This window comes from Phacochoerus africanus, chromosome 2, assembly GCF_016906955.1.
Source record: "Phacochoerus africanus isolate WHEZ1 chromosome 2, ROS_Pafr_v1, whole genome shotgun sequence".
Taxonomy (NCBI): Eukaryota; Metazoa; Chordata; class Mammalia; order Artiodactyla; family Suidae; genus Phacochoerus; species Phacochoerus africanus.
Window position 1 is genome coordinate 273,965,109 of NC_062545.1, and position 22,172 is coordinate 273,987,280.

General features: G+C 50.8%; 1 protein-coding gene across 7 annotated transcripts in view; it reads left to right on the forward strand.

Annotated features, from left to right (window-relative positions):
• Positions 1–2,983: 2,983 nt before the first annotated feature.
• The window catches only part of HMCN2 (hemicentin 2), a 162,589-nt gene continuing 143,400 nt past the window's right edge, over positions 2,984–22,172 (forward strand). For 6 of the 7 annotated variants that reach the window (XM_047768686.1, XM_047768691.1, XM_047768692.1 and 3 more), the window contains exons 1-2: positions 2,985–3,259; positions 21,845–21,915. In XM_047768686.1, coding sequence (XP_047624642.1) covers positions 3,025–3,259; positions 21,845–21,915 — 306 coding nt within the window. In that variant the 5' untranslated portion in view covers positions 2,985–3,024. Of the gene's footprint in view, positions 3,260–21,844; positions 21,916–22,172 lie in introns of all 7 variants that reach the window. The other variant, XM_047768690.1, reaches the window with a different exon arrangement.

A 22,172-nucleotide genomic window follows, 5' to 3' on the forward strand; every position in this document is an offset into this window, starting at 1 on the left:
GGCCATCTGGATGGGATGACGGGTGCCCGCCCAGGGCTTGTTTCCATGGCAATGGGGGGGAGGAGAGGCTTTGCTATGAGGAGCTGAAACACGCCCCTGCATCCATCCTGTGTTTCCAAGAGACCCAGGAGATGGTTCTAGAGTGTGTGTGTGTGTGGGGGGGGTGTGTGCAAGAACCGTTGCAGGCCATCTTGTCAGCCCCCTCCCATCTCCAATAATTCCACAAATGGGGGAATCAAGAGCCAGAAGTGCAGGCGACTCAACCTACCACGAGCCTGACCGTGAGTTCTGCTGTCACCTGGGTCTAGGCACTTGGCTCCCACTCTATCCTTGTGAGGTCACAGGATATTTGGGGACTCAAATCCACCGTCCTGCTTGTTCCTGGTATCAGCCTGAGGATAAGCATCTTGCTTTCTTTGGGACCAGGGCTGCTCTTAGGTCCTTGGGGTGAAGGTTTATGACTTCTTGGCATCCGCAAGCACTACCCTTTGACCTTCTGCTGCTGTGAGCTTTCCGAAACGCTAATTGGAGCAGGTAGCTTCCTGCTGGACATTTGATGGCTCCCCAGGAGCTTTGCAGAAACCCTGCACCCTCTGTAAGACACGTAAGGCCCTTTGAGGTCCTCTCCTCTGCCGTCACACTCCAGATGGAAGGGTTCGCCATGGGTGTTTCGTGTCTTCCTGCCTTTGCACATGCTGTTCCTGCTCTTGGGATGCCCTTCCCCTCTTGTTCTTGAAGCCTTCTCAGGCTCACTCTGTGGCCTCCTCTGACCCCTCAGGCTCAGCCACGCCTTCCTCTGAGCTCCCAGAGCTCTTGGTAATTCCTCCGTTAGCACTTATCTCATTGACTTAGAATTATTTGTTTACATGTCTCTTCTCCCCAGGGTAGGAAGCGTGTCTTACACATCTGTATGTCCCCCCTCCCCCAACAGTGCCTAGCAGAGTGCCGGACACCCAGCTTAGGCTCTGCCAGTGTTTGTGGAGTGAATGACTGAAGGACTTGCTTGTCCTTTAAGGTCCCCCGCGCGGTCCCTGAAATGTCACTGCCTGTGAGCCCTGCCTGGTTCCTGGCTCCTGTTCGCCTTTGCCTTCCCACAGCTGGGGCCTCTCTTCTTTCTCCAACAGCTGGCTCAGCCCTGCCCAGACTCTGGGGCCAGCCGCAGCCGGAGCCCGGGGAGATTTAAAGAGCCAGTGTTCAGAAGTGCAGGTGACTCGACCTCCCATGAGCTTGGCCGGGAGTTCTGCTGTCACCAGGGTCTGGGCACTTGGCTCCCACCCTGTCCCGTGAGACAGGAAGCTTCCTGGAGACCAGCCCTTCTTATGAACGGTCCCTGCCCTGGTCTAGAATGGAGTCCCTGAGGATGCATGCCACCTCCCCCTTTCCCCATGGCTGGAGCCTCTCTGATACCCACAGACCCATGTAGGTGGCAGATCTTCATTGGGCTCCCACCACATGCACGTATGGGGCCTCTGCTGCCACAGAGCTCACGGTCAGGGCAGAGATGACATTGGTGACACAGTGTGGCCAGTGTTAGGACAAGGGATCAGACAAGGGACTGTGGAGCCTGAGCTGAGATGGAGGGGGCAGGAGAAGTTAGGGGGTGGGGTGGGGGGCTTCCTCCTGGCTGAGGGCTTTGGAAGGACAGGAGTGGAGAATTGCATGCTGCCTTCCCACTGACAGACCCAGAACCTTCAGCCATGCCCACGGGGCTGCCTGTCCCTGTCCCCACAGCATAATCTTCTCAGAAGAGGGACTGGAGCATCAGAGGGCCAAGCTGGGCTCTCCCCCATGGCTCTCAAAACCAGGCAGGTCCACAAAAGCTGCCTCTTCTTTATTGAGGTGGTACTGAGTTAGTCCCCACCATGTGCCAGGGACTGGGAACTAGGGGCTGATGTGGGGGAGGGGAATAGAGACGCAGCCCTGCCCTCAAGAGGCTCATAGACCATGAGGGAGAGAGGTAGAGAAATAAGCCAGGAGCACAGCCTGGGATGAGCAGCCGGGGACAGACTCCAGAAGCTGAGAGAGAGCGCTGTCTGGGATGGGATGGCTGTACAGACCCATCCCACTAGCATCTTGGTGTGTATCAGAACCTTCCATGGGATCCAGTGGATCTGGCGAGGGCAGCTGCCATCCTCTGAGTCATCAGATGACCTAGCACAGTGTCTAATAACACTTAGGGGAGGCAGCAGAGCCCAGGGGCTTTGGGGTCTTTCTAGACCTGGCTTCTAATCAAGTCTCTACTACCTGAGAACTGAGTGGCTTCAAGCAAACAACGGAGCTTCGGTTTGCTACTCTGTAAAATGGGTTTAGCTTTGGCGCCTCCCTCCATGGTTGCAGCCAGCACTCAAGGAAACCATAAATACATGAAAACACCTAGCACTTAGTAGCTGCTCAACTTCCGGTCCCTGATTATAGTATCAGTAATAACAGGCAATAACTGGGAATCACAGATCCCTGTGGAAAGAAAGGGAGTTGCTGTGTGTGTGTGTGTGTGTCTGTCTGTCTGTCTCGGGCAGTTTGTAGGGGGCTGGGGGAGCCACACAAGCCAGAGCCTGCGGACAGCCTTCCATCGCAGGGGCCCTGCGGTTTCCCTTCCCTCTCCGCCTCCGCAGCGGGGCGCGCGGTCGGCGGGAGGCGCAGGTGTCCAGTGCCTCCCGTGTGTCCCATCCCTCGCGGCTTTGGCCTTGGCCCCAGCTCCCTTCTGCCGTCCGCCCCGCGTCCTCTCCTAACCTCGGGTCTGGACTGGCGAGCAGCGGGGGCCGGGAAAGTTTGAGTCACAGCGGGGGTGGGGGGGAGCGGAGGAGGCGGGCTCGTGACCCTGAACGGGGTGGGCTCTAGGACCCGCCTCGTGCTCCCAGCAGGGGGACCCCGCCGCGAGCCCACTTCCCGCGCGCGCACCGGCGGCCGCGGCCCGACGGAGCGAGGCGCAGCGTCGAGGGGTGGCTGGGTGCACCAGGGCGGTCGCGCTCGCAGGGACCCGCGCGCACCCACCGCGGCGGGCGCAGCCCCTCGGCCGCGCTCACCATGACGCCGCTCCTGCCGCTGCTGATGGCGGTCTCGGCGGTGGCCGGCGCGACCGGGACGCCGCTGCCCCCTACCACGGGGGACGCTACTCTGGCCATCGTCTTCGACGTCACCGGCTCCATGTGGGACGACCTGATGCAGGTGATGGACGGCGCCTCGCGCATTCTCGAGCGCAGCTTGAGTCGCGGCAGCCGGACCATCGCCAACTACGCGCTGGTGCCCTTCCACGACCCAGGTAGCGCCCCCCGCGCCCCCCACACCCGCCGTGCGCGGGACCTGGCGCCTTGGCTTGGTGTGCTCACCTGCCTGGCGTGGTGTGCTCACCTGCCCGCCTTGCGCCCAGGGCGCACCTGGACGCCGGCTGGCTGAACCGCGGCCGGGCGGAGGCGCCTACTCCCGCGCGTTCACTGCCCTGCCCCGGGCACCTAGGGCTGGTCCTGCAGCCGCGCGCGTCCTTCAACCTCGAACCTGCTCGCCCCTTCTCCCGCGCTTCCCGGCTGGCATCGTCAGGCCAGGGACGGAGAGGAGGGGGGCACGGCGCTCATATACCCTGCTGCCATCTCCTGGCTGTGCGACTTCAGCAAGTGACCTTACCTTTTGGAGCCTCACTTTCCGCTTTCATGAAAACGGGGCGAGAACTGCCTCCCAAACTCGTTGAGATGTTGAAATGGGCCCTTCGTGTCCAGGGCCTGGCACGCAGGAGCCGCTGTCGGGTTTGCGGGTTTGCGTTCGGTTAATTCTTAGCATTCACTCTCATGATGGGCTTGGAGCGGGGCGAGGGGCAGAAGACGCCCTCCGCCCCTCGGTCCCCCCGCCCGACCCCCGGCCAGCGAACTCGTTCTGCACCTTGCCCCTCACCTGTTCCCGCGAGAAAAACAGCAGCCAGGTTGCCTCCCACCCCAACCCGCGCCACCACCCTAAGCGCGCTGCCAGTTCCTCCGCACCCCCCAACCTCTTCATCCACGCAGGCAGTCTAACTCTTAGCTCAGTGTTTGGGATATGCCTTTGAAAAGACCCCCGGGAGACCCCACGGTGGTGAGTTTGCAGTTTACAGCTGTTAAGCTTGCTCAGACTCTCAACTTTCTGAGTGGCCGGATTTTTTTTTTCTCCAGTACCTTTCACAAAACACTTAAGACTTAACAGTAAAATCGGGGAAAAAACTATAGGAAAACCTGTCTGCCTATTGTCTACATCCTATGATTAATTTTCCTGTTTTTTTTCCCCCCACATATTTCTACCTATCCACCTGCCTATCCAGAGGGATAGCTTTATAAAGGCAGAAAAATTAAATGAAAATGGCAGGTCTCTTGCAGAACTGTACTGCCAAGTGTTCTTGTGCTGCGAAAATACACAATGAGATAGTTAGTAAGCCCCTTTAGAAGAATTTTCCTTTATTAATCACAGCATCATTACAGATATTTGAAAAACGGGCAGCAGTGAGTGTGATATAATCCTACACAGCCCTGAGGTTGAGTGTGGAGGCCCTCTGCCTCCAGGGGTTCTGGGCCCAGAAGCCAGGGGTCTAAAAAAAGACTTCTGGGGACATTCAAAGGACAGTTGCCACCTGGGGGTGGGTGGCAGCAAGGTTGGGGGAATTGTGAAGACGTGGGGAATTGTGAGGGGGGGTCCTGGGGGGTTCGGCTCAGACAGTTCACCCTCGATGCACCCCAGTTTCTCACTCCTTTTTCTGGGTCATTCTTGGGTTTGCAAAGATATGACATTGCTGGAGCTTAGAGATCATCTAAGCCACCCCTTCTCTTACAACCGGAGAAACTGAGGTTCGGGACATGCTTGGGACTTATGCAAGGCTACCTGCCAGGCTGATGTAATTTCTGATTCATAACCCATATTTGTCTCTCACACGCTTGGCTGCAGTTGCAGGGTAGGAGAGCAGCCTGTGGGAATCAGACATAGTGTCCTGGGACACCCACCTTCCTTTCTTCAACCTCTCCTCTCCTCCCTGGGCCCTGAGGGCACATATGATGCTCTGACATGCACTCCATCTTCTAGAAAACCAAAGAAAAAAATCCCATCCTCCTCCCCCGCCCCTGTTCCCCGAACCATGCTTCGCACGGACACCCCACGTCCAGGTCAGCATCTATTGAACCTGTGCTGTGCGCACAGTCTTATGAGGCTCCCGGTGTGAAGGGGGCAGGGTTCATACCAACGAGTGGGCAGCCTACTGGGGACCAGCCAGGTGGAGGAGAGAAAGCGTCCCTTCTCTTAGCTCCTGACCTTGGGTCAGTGAGGGAGGGGACCAACCAAAACCTCTCTGAGGAAGTGGTATTGGAGCTGGGCTTGAAAAACATGAAGGGAAATGAATCAGGTTTTGAGCCTGTGTCTGGGTGATGGATGCTAGGTGCCCGGGACACGGCACGGGGGTGGGGTCGGCAGGGGAGGACTCCCCAGGCACATGGAGCTCCCTGGATGGGGGCTGACATGTGGGGACAGGTGTGTGTGGAGCTTGGGGCACAGGAGGGGTGAAATGGGAAAGGGGGGCCAGGCAAGTTCGGTCCTGGCTGTGACCACGGGACTGAGAACTTGGAGCCCTGAAATTTCCTTCTATGGGCTTCGAGCAGCCCCTGAGGGCTTCTGAGCAGGGATTGGAGCTGTGCTTTAGGTCTAGCTGTGTCTTTTGAATCAGCCAATGGAATTCCCTTTGGTGGAAGGGGAGCTGAGAGCCGGGGCTTTTAGCTGACAGTTCAGGGATCCCCCCTTACACCCCAGGGCTGCCAGTTGAAAAAGCTCTTAAAGGAAACCTGCCAACTTTAAACCCCCAAAACCACTCTTTGCAGGACAAGTTTCAGTGGTTCTGGCTGCACATGCTTGGAGATAAACCAGAACCTGTGCTTTGGAAATATTTTTAAATCTTTTTACATGGGGAAAAAAAAAAAATTAGCATGTTCCCAAACTGTAAATTTAGAATTTTGCTAATGGTTTTATTTTGGCTGAAATTTAGGTTGTTTTCAGTTTTTCTCTATTCCAATGTTGCAAAAAGCCCTCTGGTTCATAAATCTTGGTCTTCATCTTTGGTTGTGTTTTTGTTGTTGTTGGATTGAGGTTTTGAAAGTGGAGTTCCCAGGTCATTTTTAACTCAGGGAGTGGGTGGGCAACTCTTCCAGTTGTTTTCCCAAAATGTCCAGGAGTTTAAACGTGCACCAGAAGCATTTGAGGGGACATTCCAGAGCAGCTGCCACCAACTGTAGGGGTTCTAGGATAATATTTTTTTCCCTAATTCAAAAATGGAAAGTGATGCCTTCTTTTTTTAATTGCTAGTGAGGTTCAGTAAGATTTTGTGTGTGTTCACTAGATTTTGTGTGTGTGTGTGTGTGATTTTCTTCTTTTGTAAGTTGTTGGTTCCTTTACTCATTTTTCCAGTGCGGTTTTTAGTGTTTTTTTTGTTTGTTTTTTATCAATTGGAATGAGGACTTTTATATTGGTGATAGTTGTTCTTTGTTGTGTGACTAGTATTTTTCCTGTTTGCTTTTTCAGCTTGTTTGTGATTCTTTATGTTCTGAAGTTTTAAATGTTTATGTAGCTAAATCTCTTGGCTTTTTTCCTTTGCAATTTCTTTGCTTTTATTCTTAGGCAGACTTCTATCATAGAATCAGGTACATGTTGTAGGTTTTTTCATTTGTTTTCTTTTTTTTCTCTTTCTGTTTTATTTTTTAATCTGGAATTACAAAATTTGGCCCCTAATATTAAAAATAATTTGATGTGATTCTTCGAGAACAGGATAATTAATTGTTCAGGTACATTTTAATCAAATAATCCTTTTTTTTCCACTTTCATTTGGATCCTGCCTTTATCCACAATTTACATCTATTAAGAATTTATCTGGGAGTTCCCGTCATGGCTCAGTGGTTAACGAATCTGACTAGGAACCACGAGGTTGCGGGTTCGGTCCCTGCCCTTGCTCAGTGGGTTAAGGATCCGGCATTGCCGTGAGCTACGGTGTAGGCTGCAGACGCAGGTCAGATCCCGTGTTGCTGTGGCTCTTGAGTAGGCCGGTGGCTACAGCTCTGATTTGACCCCTAGCCTGGGAACCTCATATGCCGTGGGAGCGGCCCTAGAAAAGGCAAAAAGACAAAAAAAAAAAAAGAATTTCTCTGGACTTTCCATTCTGCCTCATTGTATGAAAATTCTTATGCCAGGAGCACATTATATTTGGCTTTATAGTAGGGCAAATGCTTCCTCTTACTATTATTATTTTTTGGCCACGCCCCCAGTATGTGGAAGTTCCCAGGTCAGGGATGGAATGTAAAATAAACTTTTAATTTTCGAACAGTTTTAAATCTACAGAATTATTGCAAAGATAGCACAGTAGTTCCCATATACTAACACCCAGTTTCCCCTGATTACCATCTTGCAGTAATGATGGCAGATTTCCTAAGTTTTCCTTGACCTCCCTTCCGGGATCCCATCCAGGCATTTAATTATTGGGTCGCCTTGGGCTCCTTTTCATTGTGATGGTCTCTCTTGTCTGTTTGGACGTGTATTGCCCCGATGTCTTGTCCCACAGGCGTTATTTGTCTGATGTCTCCTGCAGTTAGACTGGGTAATGGGAGGAGAACCACAGTGGAACAGCGCCAGGCTCATCACATCGTATCAGGGGTACATACTGTCAATATGACTTATCACTCCTGTTGTTGACCTTGAGCGCCTGGCCGAGGGGGTCAGGTGTCTTCACTGTAAGGTTACTCTTTCCTTTCTCCCTTTCCACACTGTCGTCTTTGGAAGAAAGTCACGACACACAACCCACCCTTAAGAAGGAGGGACTTGTGGAGTTCCCGTTGCAGCGAAGCAGAAATGAATCCAACTAGTATCCATGAGGATGCAGGCTCCATCCCTAGCCTTGCTCAGTGAGTCGGGGATCTGGCGTTGCTGTGACTTGTGGTGTAGGTTGCAGATGTGGCTCGGATCCAGTGTGGCTGTGGCTGTGGTGTAGGCTGGCAGCAGCAGCTCCGATTTGACCCCTAGCCTGGGACTCTCCATATGCTGCAGGTGCGGCCCTAAAAAGCAAGCAAGGAAAAAAAAAAGAAGCAGGGAGTGGCGATCCACCTCCCAAAGGTGGAGGATTTACATAAATTATTTGGAATTTTTCTGCATGAGAGAGTTGACTCTCCTCCCCCACTTATTTATTTAATCAGTTAAATGTATCGGTTTGGACTCATAGATATTTGTTTTATACTTTGGGTGGCAATCCGGTCCTACATTATTTCTTTTCTTTTCTTTTCTTTTTTTTTTTTGTCATTTTGCTATTTCTTGGGCCGCTCCCCCAGCATATGGAGGTTCCCAGGCTAGGGGTCCAATCGGAGCTGTAGTCTCTGGCCTACACCACAGCCACAGCAACGTGGGATCCGAGCCGCGTCTGCAACCTACACCACAGCTCACGGCAACGCCGGATCGTTAACCCACTGAGCAAGGGCAGGGACCGAACCCACAACCTCATGGTTCCTAGTCGGATTCGTTAACCACTGCGCCACGACGGGAACTCCCATTATTTATTTTCTTGCTCAAGTTTTCCCAGCTTTGAAGCTCTTCCGTTTGGCTTCTCTGGGCCTTTGACATACCCCCATTGTTGTGGATTTTTTTTTTTTTTAAAGCACTTTCTTACTTTCTGGCAGTTCAAGATGTTCTGGACTCATATATTTCCCGCCCCAGTCCTAGAATTAGCAACTTCTCCAAGGAGCCCTGGTTCCTTTGACTAAAAAATGGTATTAGACACCAGCATCTGAGTGCCAGGTGTGCTTGCTGCTACTGGGATGTCAGTGCTTCTAGACCCTTAGCTGACAGAGCAGGGAGATACGTGTATATGTAACCTGCTTACATAGCTGTATCTATAATATTTCTGTATGTAACCAGCTGCATCCACATTAAGCTGCACATGAGTGCCTTCTGTTGTCCTCATCTCCAAGTCATTACCAGGTGATCCTTCTAACCTCCTACTCTTTTTTTCTTTTTTTTTTTTTTTTTGATTTTTAGGGCCACCCCCATGGCATATGGAGGTTCCCAGGCTAGGGGTCTAACTGGAGCTACAGCTGCCAGCCTACGCCACAGCCACAGCAACGCCAGATCTGAGCCACGCTGAGACCTACACCACAGTTCACGGCAACGCAGGATCCTTAACCCACGGAGCGAGGCCAGGGATCGAACCCACAATCTTATGGCTCCTAATTGGATTCATTTCCACTGCGCCATGATGGGAACACCTAACCTCCTACTCTTGCTTACCTGCAGCCTCCCACTCGGACAGTGACTCATGTGTCTCTCTTCATCCACTACCCACGATCCACGTACTTAATTTGTTCAGTTTCAGTACACATCTCTCGTGGTTTTATTTATGTATTTATTTCATTTTTAAAAATTACTCAATGAATTTATTACATTTGTAGGGGTGCAACAATCATCACAACCCAACTTTACAGCATGTCCATCCCAGACCCCCAGCGCCTCTCCCCACCCCCCAACCTCTCTCCTTTGGAAACCATAAGTTTTTCAAAGTCTGTGAGTCAGTATCTGTTCTGCAAAGAAGTTCATTGCGTCCTTTTTTCAGATTCCACGTGTCAGCGATGGCATTGGATGTTGGTGTCTCATTGTCTGATTGACTTCATCGAAGGTTTTAGCATCGCTAAATTGCACCCCTGGAAAACAACTTTATTAACTAGGGTGCAGTTCTTTTGTTTTCAGTCTCTTAGACTCAACTTGCTTCCAGAGTTACTTAGCCCTGCACCTTCTTCATGTTCTTTTTATTCATCTTCAACCATTTCAAAATGTTCTTGGACATGTATTCTTTCACTTGAAAAGTAGAAAAACTTAGTCACCTTCCAAAAAAAGATATTCCTACTGTGATTTTGTTCAGGATCATGTTAAATCTTAATTTGGGGAAGAATTGTCATTTAAAAAAATTCAGTTGCTTCCATCTAAGAGAGATTTGCCTATTTTCGCATATTTATTTCCTTTAGTAAAAATTCGTAAGTTTTTTTTTTCCTCCTAGGTTCCACCCATTTCTTTTTAAGATCATTTCTAAATATTTTGGTTTTCGTATGACTATTTTGACCAGAAATTTTTGTTCCATTACATTTTTTGCAAATGAGTATTGCTAGTATGTTGGAAGGCAATTTATTTTCATATATTTATTTCGTTTCCAATTTTCTTACTGAAGCCTTTTTAAAAAACTAGTTCTTATCTTTGGGGGGTAATGTCTTGAGTTTTCTAGGTTGATGGCCACAGACAGTCCAAACTGAAATATTGTTTCCTCTTTTCCAATCAGGTATTTCACTTGTTTGACATGTGTTGTGGTACTTAGCAGCGAGAATTTTTAGATCAGTGTCAAGTACTGGCGGTGTCCAAAGTTGGTCTTTTCTTGCTTCTACTCGTGTCATTGTATGATGTTGGTTTTTGGTTTGAGGTTTTCTTCATCAGGTGAAGGAAGATGCTTTCCTTATTAACTCACTAAGGTCAGGAAGCACCCCCAAAGCAAAAAACCCACATGAGAATGGGGGTTGATTTTAGCCACTGACTTTCTGGTGGTGTTGAGCTATTTGTAAGATCTTTCTCCTGTTGATCTTTTGATGTGATTCCTTCATTTCTTTGTAATTAATTAAATAATTTAATCGCCTTCCCCACGGCATATGGAAATTCCTGGACCAGGGATTGAATCTGAGTTGCAGCTTCGACCTCTGCCATAGCTGCACTAACGTTGGATCCTTTACCCCACTGTGCCTGGCTGGGCATCAGACGTCTGCCTCCACAGCAACCCAAGCCACTGCAGTCAGATTCTTTTTTTTTTTTTTGTCTTTTCTAGGGGCGCACCCACGGCATATGAGGTTCCCAGACTAGGGGTCCAATCAGAGCTGTAGCTGCCGGCCTACACCGCAGCCATAGCAATGCGGAATCTGAGCCAAGCCCACTGCAGTCAGATTCTTAACCCACTGGGCCACAGTGGAAACTCCATGATTCCTTCATTTTAAACTATTTCCACATTCCTTGCATAAGCTCTGCTTGGTCCTGGTGGATTCTTCTTTCATATACAGCTGGATTCTATTTGCCAGTGTTTTGTTTCGCAGTTTTGCATTTATCTCAATATGTATCATCAGGAAGTGATATTCTTTCTTTGTGTTCTTTGTTCTTTTCGAGTTTTGGCATCAGGGCTTAGCTCTTGCAGTTAATAAGTTATTAAGTTTCCTCAGAAAATTACAAATTTAATCCACGCTTGTAAAATGTTCTAATAACGCTGCTTTCAAGAGATAACAAGCACTTTTAATGATTTTGTGTGCTTCCAGACTGTGTGTGTATAACTCACTTGTACACATGTCTACACTTAGTTTTTTTTAATTATATAAAAATGGCATTAGGGAGTTCCCATTGTGGCGCAGTGGAAACAAATCCGACTAGGAACCATGAGGTTGTGGGTTCGATCCCTGGTCTCGCTCAGTGAGTTAAGGATCCGGCATTGCGGTGAGCTGTGGTGTAGGTCGCAGAGGCGGCTCAGATCTGGTGTTGCTGTGGCTCTGGCGTAGGCTGGCAGCTATAGCTCCAGTTTGACCCCTGGCCTGGGAACCTCCATATGCCCCAGGTGCAGCCCTAAAAAGACAAAAAACAAAACAAAACAAAAATGCCATGATACTATGCATGCTGTTTTGCAGCTTATTTTTGTCTCCCACATAATATATCATGAATATCTTTTCATGTTAGGAAATATCAATCCACACTGGTTTTTTTTTTCTTTTTTCTTTTTAGGGCTACACCAGTGGCATGTGACGTTCCCAGGCTAGGGGTTAAATGAGACCTGCAGTGGCTTACACCACAGCCACAGCAATGCAGGATCCAAGCCTCATCGAAGACCTATGCCACTTCTTGCAGCAACACCAGATCCTTAACTTACTGAGTGAGGTCAGGGATTGAACCCTCCACCTTGCTATGTTGGTTCTTAACCTGCGAGCCACAGCGAGTACTCCCACCCCATTGCTTTAATGACTACAGAAAGTGTTACAGGAGGGATCCTAATGTATCTTAACTTGCTTTTTCCAGCCATTGTCACATTGTGGAGAATGAATTGCTTTCAGTTTCTTTACAGTAAACACACACATTTGCAAAAACATACCTCTAGGGGAGATTTGCAGAAATGCGATTGCATTGTTAAATCACATGACCACTTTGTATCTTAATCGGTATCAATCAGCACCTTGTCCTCCCCAAATGCTCTACCATCTTGCCGTCCGATGGAGAGTCTGCGACAGCGTTCCGTTCCCCACATCCTTGCTGGCATGTGGGGACATCACTCCCCACCCCGCCTTTTTTATTTTTCTAATTTGACAGATGAGAAATGGTGGCCCGTTTTAATGAGCCAGCGTCTGATGGAGAGGGAGTTCGAGCATCTTTTCTGGGTCTTGCTGTCAGCTTTCCCCAGAGAAGAGACGGTTTTAGTGGGTTGGCAGCCAGGATGCGGGCAGGCAGAGCAAACCTGTTTAGTTTACAGAATTTCCTCTAAGGTGAGGCGGCTGGGCCTCTGACTGCATGCGTGTGTGTGTGTGTGTGTGTGTGTACTGTCACCCTGGAGTGACATTGCTATGAACCAGCCCCTCATCATGAAATAGATAACAGGCAGTCTTTGCTCTGAGAGGAAGATCCCGCCCTTTGGCCTGGCCCTGGTGCGTCTCTCCCTGGAGGCCTGAGGGCTGCCACCTGGGTTAGCATGTCCCTGTCCCGGATGGCCCCTCATCCCATCCTCGTCTGTCCTTCAGGGCATCTTCAGGGGAATTGATTCAGCCAGCCCTGGGCTCAGCAACTGGTGTCGTTCTAGCAGGCTCGACTTCCTTTTCTCCCACCCATGCCTTTTATTTATTTATTTTTATTTTTTGCTTTTTTAGGGCCACACCTGCAGTGTGTGAAGGTTCCCAGGCTAGGGGTTGGATCAGAGCTGTAGCTGCCGGCCTGCATCACAGGCACAGCAACACGGGATCTGAGTCCACGTGCCCCCTACACCACAGCTCCAGGTGACGCCGGATCCTCTAACCCACTGAGCGAGGCCAGGGATCCAACCCGCATCCTCATGATACTAGTCGGGTTCTTAATCCATTGAGCCATGATAGGGACTCCTGCCCCTGCCTTTTATTTTATTTTATTTTTTTATTTTTATTTTTTGTCTTTGTGCCATTTCTTGGGCCGCTCCCACGGCATATGGAGGTTCCCAGGCTAGGGGTTGAATCGGAGCTGTGGCTACCAGCCTATACCACAGCCACAGCAACGCAGGATCCAAGCCATGTCTGCGACCTACACCACAGCTCACGGCAATGCTGGATCCTCAACCCACTGAGCAAGGGCAGGGATCGAACCCGCAACCTCATGGTTCCTAGTCGGATTCGTTAACCACTTCGCCATGACGGGAACTCCAGCCCCTGCCTTTTAGAAATGGGGTGACTGAATCACAGAGAGGGGACACAGTTTGTCCATGATGGTGACAGAGTGTGGGACCCTGCCTGGGGTCCCTGCGCTGGAGGAGGGGGTGTGTGCACATCCAGAGTTGACTCCGGGATTCGAGCCCTGCTTTCAAGAAGGAGGTGGGAGAGGCAGGCTCAGGGAGGAGCCCTGGCCACGAGGTCTTTCTGAGACTGGATCTCTAGCGCCTGGCTCTGACCACTGGGTGAGGGGCTGGAGCATCACCTGCGTGAAGGGCTGGGTGGTCCTTCCTGTGTGTGACCCTCACATGTCCCAGAGGCTCCACAGCCTCCTCTCGTTGAGTGGAAAAACTTGCCTATGGAGAGATGGTTGGCGGCCAGGCTTCTGGGGCTCATATGCTCGACGGCAGCACAAGCGACGTCAAGGTCACGGGTTTAGTCATCACTGCAGCCGGTGGACCCTGCTGGGAGGGACTGCACGCCACGTTTCCCCAGCTGTTTGGCAAGGGCCCCACCCCTTTGCTCATGGTCCTCCTTCTCCTTCCAGGAACAGGAATGAGGGACTAGGGGACCAATTCCAAGTGTCTGTAGCTTCCTGCACAGTTGAGAGTTTGGATCCGGGGGCCGATGGACCCAGGTTTGAATCCCATCTCTGCTGCTTCCTCGTAAGACCTTGGACAGTTTGCTTTACCTCCCTAGGAATGGAATTCTCATCTCTAAAAGGGGACGAATAAATAAGACACTTCAGAGGTTGCTGTAAGGTCTTTTCGAGTGAACGTGTGTCAAGGGCATAGACCAGAATCTTAATGAATTTAAGACACGGATGCTGTCGTCGTACCATCACCATTATTTTGGGAGGCAGGATAGCCAGGGGCGAAGAGAACAGGCTTTGGAGCCAAATAAGTGGATTTGGACATTATTGTAGATTAAACAGTGTCCTCACAAAATTCCTGCCCTCCCTAGAACCTCAGAATGTGACCTTATTAGGAAGTAGGAATTGAAGATGTACTTAGTTAAAACGAAGTTGTACTGAAGAAAAGCGAGCCCTTAATCCGATACGGCTGGTGTCCTTATAAGAAGGGAGGAGACACAGGGAGAAGGCCTTGTGACAGTGGAGGCAGAATTGGAGGGAAGATGCATTTACAAGCTAAGGAGTAGCAGGGATTTTGCTAGAATCACTGGAAACAAAAATGTCGAAAGCATATGTGGCAATTTCTCCCCAAGAGCCTTTAGCGAGAGCATGGCTTGCTGACATCTTAATTTTGAACTTCCAGCCTCCAGGACTGAGAGAAAATACATTTCTGTTGTGTAAAGCCACCAAGTTTGTGGTATTTTATTACAGTGACCCCAGGAAACTAGTACAGATGTTAAGTACCATTTCCTAGCTGTATGACCTGGCATCCTCAGTTCTGACAGTGAGCTGTTCATACGCCTGCGCTAAACTCTGTAAAATAACAAGTGCTCTGTGCATAGCAGCTGCTGTTAGGGCCATCACCCGCTTCCACCTCCGCCACCACCAGCAGCATCATCGACATCAGCAGCATCACGAGCAGCAGCAGCATCATAGCAACAGCAGCTGCAGCAGCATCAACAGCAGCAGCATATCAGCATCCGCATCATCAGCATCATATCATCATCAGCCTCAGCCTCAGCAACAGCATCCTATCAACAGCAGCAGCAGCAGCAGCAGCGTTGTCATCAATATCAACATCGTGCTAGGAAGGGCAGCATCTTAAGATGAAAGGTGGTCAGGACTTTTTTGCCCAGAGCCAGCCCTGTCTGGAAGGGGTGAGGGAGGGAGATGGAGAGGGGCTCCAGCAACCCCTCTCGGTGGGCGAATTCACATGGGGACGTGCCAGGTGTTCTGCCCTGGTACCTCACTCTCTCCTGCTGGAAGACAGGTCTTGAAATGGCCACGCTGATGAAAGGAAGCTTCGGGATGGTGAGTGATGATGGTGCCACCGGTCCCGGGAATGACAAATGAAGCCGTGGACCAGCATTAATTAAGGACAAGAAGGCATCCATCTCTGTGTCACCGCCCGACGCTGTAGATGGATGGGTGGGCGTCCGGGCAGGGGGGCAGCAAGAAGGAGAGGCAGAGAGATGACCCTCGTGCTCCCAGCCCCATCTGGACATCTCTTGGAATCTGGTCCCACCCTGGAATGATGGGATGGGTCGGTAGCTCCCAGAGCTGGTTTGGGGGTCCTCTGCAGTGAAAGGAAGAAATCAGACTAGTTTTTGTGCATCTGTGGGTCTGTGCGTGTCTCTAAGTAAGTGTTCAGGCTCCTGAGGGGCGTCTTCGTTCAGAACTCGGGGGGAGCTTTTGAAGGGACCCGCCCTCTGTCTCAAGAGGGGTCACAAGCCCTTTTGTCCGTCCGGCCAGCCCTCCTTTCATCTGCCCAAGCCCCCGCAGGCCCCAAATAACCACATTTGGTTTCCTGCCTCTTTTGGGAGCCGTTTCTCTGAGCGATGGGCAGCAGCCCGCTGTGGTGGGAGGGCCTGGGGATCAGGCGGGGTTGGCGCTCCGCAAACATGTGCGGAGTCTTGATTTACGCCCGGCCTTGTGCTGGGCCCAGGATGTCGGCGAAACTTGGGTCCTGACTTGGAGCTGCTCAAATAGTATTTTCAGTTTTTATTGTGAGTAAACATTCATTTACTCATTGGGATAGAATTTATTAAGCACTTACCATGGGTCAGGCGCTGAGGTTGGCTCGAGGCCTAGGATGACAAAGGAGAGAAGGGGCCACTGTCCGTGTGATGTAGCCAATCAACTCCATTGCCACCTGACCTTGAGGGACTCTCTTCCCCTCTCTGGCCTCAGTTTCCCCATCTTTTTATTCATTTCTTTACTTTTCCTTTTTAGGGCCACACCCGCGGCGTATGGAAGTTCCCAGGCTAGGGGTCGAATTGAGCCGCCGCTGCCGGCCTGCACCACAGCCACAACAGCCACGCTAGATCCTTAACCCACTGAGTGCAGCCAGGGATCAAACCCACCTCTTCAGGGACACTCTGTTGGGTTCTTAATCCCCTGAGCCGCAATGGGAACTCCTCTCCATCTTTTTAAAGATGGGGTCTTCATTCTCAACACTGTTATGTTTGGAATGTCGGTTTGGAGTCAAATCACTTTTTTCCAAATCCGTTCTTTTGTTTATTTATGTATTTGGCCGTTCCGGCGGCCTGCGGAAATTCCCAGGCCAGGGGATGAACCTGGGCCACAGCAGTGACAAGGCTGGGTCCTGGACCTGCTGTCCCACCAGGGCACTCCCCCACGCCCATTCTTGACAGAGGTAGGATGGTGGAGGCTGTGGCAGGTGGAATAACGCCCCCTCTGCCAAGTGATGTCCACAGGAGCTCTTGCTTGACCTGCAGAAGGGACTTTGCCAAAGTGATTGCGTTGGGCATCTTGAGGTGGGGAGACGACCCTGAGTTGTCCAGGTGGGCCCATTAGAGTCACAAAAGTCCTCACAAGGAAGCAGGAGGCTCAGACTCAGAGGAGACGTGATGACAGGAGCAGAGGGAGAGGGGGTTATTTAATGATGCTCAGTTGCTGGCTTTGAAGATGGAGGAAAGAACCAGGGTCCAAGGAATGCAGGGAGCTTTTCAAAGCTGGAAAAGCCGTGGAAATGGATCCTCCCGCAGAGCCTCTCGGAGGAACGCAGCCCTGCCAGCACCTTGATGTCAGGACTTCTGACCTCCAGAAATGAATGTGTGTTGTTTTAGGACTCTGCATTTGTCGCAGTTTGTTACAGCAGTCATAGGAAACTCACAGAGACGCCTTCAGGTCCTCGCCAGGGATCTGCAGCCCGGGGGCTCCTCCAGGGCTCCTGGAATTTCCTGCATCCTCCTGTGTTTGCCACACAGTCCCTGGTCCTCGGCGTGCACTGGCCGAGTGCTGGGGACCCCTGGGAGGCTGGGGGTGGTGGTTCCTGTTGGGGAGCCTTGCTGAGGGGTGTGTGTAGGAGGTGGGATTAGGCTGTTTCCATAGAAAATCTGCCTTCCTCTCAGAGGGCAGAATCTCCCAGAACAGCTTTGGCCACGGGAGGTCACAGCTTAGATGCTGAGTCTGGCATCCTCCCACCTCCCACCCCAGGGCTGCCCATTTTGGGGTTTCTCAGCAAGGTAAAGTTTTTTTTTTTTGTTTGTTTGTTTTTTTTTTGTTGTTGTTGCTATTTCTTGGGCCACTCCCGAGGCATATGGAGGTTCCCAGGCTAGGGGTTGAATTGGAGCTGTAGCCACCTGCCTACGCCAGAGCCACAGCAACGCGGGATCCGAGCCGCCTCTACAACTTACACCACAGCTCACGGCAACGCCGGATCGTTAACCCACTAAGCAAGGGCAGGGACCGACCCCGCAACCTCATGGTTCCTAGTCGGATTCGTTAACCACTGCGCCACGACGCAGGAGTTCCTGTTGTGGGCTCAGTGGTAATGAACCCGACTAGTGTCCATGAGGATGCAGGTTTGATCCCTGGCCTTGCTCAGTGGCTTAAGGATCCGGCGTTGCCGTGAGCTGTGGTATAGGCTGGCAGCTCTAGCTCTGATTCAGCCCCTAGCGTGGGAACCTCCATATACTGTGGGTGCGGCCTTGAAAAAAGGGGGAGAAAAAAGAGGAACAAAAGCCCGTAGGGAGCTGACAAAGATGCTCCACATTTTAACTTGCCAAGTAGAACCATGACGAGAACCAGCTCCCTTGGACTGTGATTGTCTTTCCATGAAAAAAAGAGCATCCTCCCCTCCCCCCACTGAGCAGGAAGCAGATGGACCACAGAGCACAGGGCGCTCCCTCCAACTGGAGCACTTTTTATTTGTGATAAATCACTTTCCCAACTTAATATTTCTCGCAGGTGAATGAGAGAGCAGGTGGTCAGCCTAGCACTGGTCCAGCCTTGGGAACCATCGGGAGGCTGCCACCTCTGATAGGTTGTGACGGGGGAGGGCAGGGCCACCCAGGTTCAGACCTGGGCACTGCAGAGGCTCTTCTCGGTGGGCAGGTGTTGATTCTTGAGCGGGGGTGATGTGAGGGACACAGGGCACCAGGGCCGCTCCTCTGGCATTGACAGGTAGACGGGTCAGAGGCTCTAAGAACGTCTGGGGATGAGGGCAGTTATGAGGTTATTGGATTTGCATCCAAAGTTTTTACAAACGCCCATGCCTTTGACCCAGCGACTCTGCTTTTGGGATCGTATCCTAAGGAAACAATGGAACTAGAGCTTAAATGTCATGGATAGAAAGATGTTCTTCATAGCATCGCTCATTATAAGAATTGGAAACAAAACACTATGGGCAAGTCCATTATTGGACGTGTCTACGGAGGAAATACTTTGTAGCCATTAAGAATGATTTTTGAACTGAACATTTGACCCTCTGGAAATATGCTTACAATATGTTCAGTGAAAAGAATCACGTTAAAAATACCATGTTATGTTGCAACAGAAGAAAGGCTGGGGGAAAAATGTAATTGTAATGTATACATGTAAGGATAACCTGACCCCCTTGCTGTACAGTGGGAAAATAAAAAAAAAATACCATGTTATGATACTTAAAGAGAAGTTCTGCTTAAAATAGAATGCATTTATAGAAGACAGATGTTTACAAATAGGCATGAAGGTTTTGAAAATTATGTGTCCATATATAAATGTCTATCTCTGACTGGGGGAACCCTCTTCTTTTTCTGCATATCAGGAATTTCTTTGTGTAGTTCACAGGGAGCCGTTGTCAAGAGCCCGGCTTCTGGAGTCGTACAGGCCTATGTTCATATTCCAGCCCTGCTGCTTAGTGGCTGTGTGTCTTTGGGCAAGTTACTTAACCTCCCTGGACTTCCATTTCTCCTCTGTAGTAGTTGGGTAAGAGCTGGACTCACCAGGTGCCAGGGAGGATTCAGTGAGCTAATTCACAGGATGCGTCTCAGCACACAGGCTGGTACGTAGTAAGTGCTTAGGAAATGTCAGTATCATTAATGTCATATATTCTTAAATGTGTATATGTGTGTGTATATATATTCTTAAATGTATATATATACACACACACAATGTAATAAAGAAATAACTGATGTTGAGACCCAGTGCAGTGGGTTAAGGGTCTGGCATGGCTGCAGCTGTGGCATAGGTTGCAGGTGCGGCTCAGATTCGACCCCTCGTCCTGGAACTTCCATGTGCTGTGGGTACAGCCCCCCCCCCAAAAAAAACCCCAGCTAATGTTGAGTAAAATTATTGCTCTCCTGAGTCAAACTAGAATTTGAGGACCTCACTGGAACAAGACTGTCTGTCTGTCTGCCTCGCGTGAGGCCACCTGCTGGAGCACAGTAGTTGTGTGTTCAGATCAGCAGGACCAGCTCCCGTTTGCTGAGGCTTCGCTCACAGCCAAATGAGGTGTTTCCCTCCCTGGCTTGGCTGGAGTCCCTCCATGATGGTTCTCGACTAGGAGAAAAGGTGGCGGGACAAGCCTCATTTTACAGATGGAGTAAGGGTGGAGCCAGGGTTCCAATCAGATCTGCTGGAGGTCAAGGGCCAAGGGCTTGGCTGAATTAGTCGCTGCAGAGTTCAGAGGAGAGAGGCGGTGGGGAAGGCTGGGTAAAGGCCAGAGCAGGCGCAGAAGGGGGCCTTGGATGTGATGAGTAAATACAGAACAGAGAGGCAGGGGCCTCAGGGGGATGGAGGTGGTGAGTCCTCCGTGTAGAGCAGAAAAGCTGGTGTCCAGACCCTTCCTTGATAATTGTGGCTAAATGCCGCATGGTTCCACGTGCTTCCTTTTCTAAGAAGGACTAAGGTCTATTGTCTGGTTGCCAACTACGGGAATTTTTTTAGGGTGACTGGAATTTAGAATTCTTGAACTAAAAATAGTGTATTCCTAGAGTTTGATCCCGTGAAATATTTCCCTAAGAAATCTGATGTCCACGCAATCTTGCGAACCACCATCCGTGCCCGTGTCCACATGGTGAGTTGGAATTCTGGCCCTGTTTTCAGTGCAGAGATAGCCTTGTCTTAGGTTAGCTGTGGCTTTCAATGACTGCTCTGTCGTTTTAAAAAAAGAGACTTTTGATGAGGGGAAACGTCAACTGTAGGCAAAGCAAGCAGAAGAGTATAATGAATCCCCATATTCCCATCACCCAGCATCAGCAGGTATCTTGAAACGTCTGCTGTTCTTAGTTCGTCTATACCGCCTCCCACCCTCTGCTCCCCCACTCAACGATGATCATTTTTCATGGTTCTTTTTGGGGGGGAGGTGACATTTACATGCATTGAAATGCACAAGTCTTCACTTTACCCTTTTGACAAACTGATCCACCCGCGGAACTCACATTCTCATCCCCATAGAGTACATTTCTGTCTCCCCAGACAGTTCCTTTGATCTTTCTGTCCCCCAGACGACCTCTGTTCTGATTTTTTTTTTCACCTTTGATTAATTCTGCCAGTTCCAGAGGTTTCTGTAAATGGAACCATATTGGAGGTACTCGTCTGGGTCTGACCTCTTTTGGGCAGGACTTTGACGGGGAGATTTATCCATGGGGTTGCCCGTATTGGCAGCTTGTTCTGTTTCCTCGCTGAGTAGTATTTGACTATACGCATGTGCCCCAGTTGGTGTATTCATTCACCAGCTGACAGACGTCTGGCTTGTCTCCAGTTCTGGTCTGTTGTGAATACCCCGGCTAGGAACATTCGCGCACAAGTCTTGGTGTGGACGTGTGTTTTCAGCTCCCTTGGGTAAATACCTAGGAGCGGAAAGACCGGCTCGTGTGGTAGGTGCAGGTTTTGCCTTTTGAGAAACTTCTATTTGTCTTTCCCAAGTGATTGAACCATTTTTGCCTTCCCGACGACAGTGGATGAAAGTTTCAGTTGTGCTCTGCCCTCGCCGGCATTTGGTGGAGTCGACTTTGAAATTTAACCCTGCTCTTTGTCAAGCGAGTTAATATAGGGATGCAGTTTCTGGGAGATTTTATGTTTGTGGGTCAGACTGCTGCTACGTGGTCCCACATTTCATTTGCTCGGTTCTCTGTTTCTTGGACGTTCCAGAATTCCCTTCCCAGTGACAGTGGGGGTGGGTGGATGGAGGAGAGGTTCCTGGGGCGGGGGAGGGGGGGGTGGGGTGGCGGGGGCAGGAGTTGTAGTCAGGAACAATCGAGAGCTGTGGTTCCGGGGACTAACTGGGGGTTTACCCCCAGCTCCATCTCTGTGCTCCCGCAGAGCTCTGGGTCCTGTTTGGAGCAGGCAGGGGGCCAAGTGGCCTGACCTCCCTCCTAGATCTGACGGCTGGCAGCCCCGGAAGCCGCTCCCCCACGCCCTCCTCTTTGTGGGGGTCTCTGAAGTCCTGGTCCCAGCTCCTCTCCCTTCTGGTGGTGGCGCATCGTGCGTGCGCTGCTTCAGCCCACGGAGGCCGCGCGCCTGGGGGTCCAAGCCTACCTGGGCTTCTCTCTCTTCCCCGCAGATATTGGCCCGGTGACCCTCACGGCGGACCCAGCGGTGTTTCAGAGGGAGCTGAGAGAACTCTACGTGCAGGTGGGCTGCTCGGCCCTGGCTGCTGGTGCCCTGGGCCCTTCTTCTCAGTCCCCCCAGAGGCTGAGGTTCTGCCTCCGCTGCCCGGGCCAAGGTGGCGCCTCCTTCCATGACCTGCCTCCCAGCTCTGCCTGGGGTCTGCTCCCAGCCTGGGGGGCCTGGAGAGCCTGTCCTTCTTCAGGCTCCTTCCTTTATTCAGTGGCCCAAGTACCTGTGGGAGTCCCTGCACCCAGCACATAGTAGGTGTTTTTACTTGACAC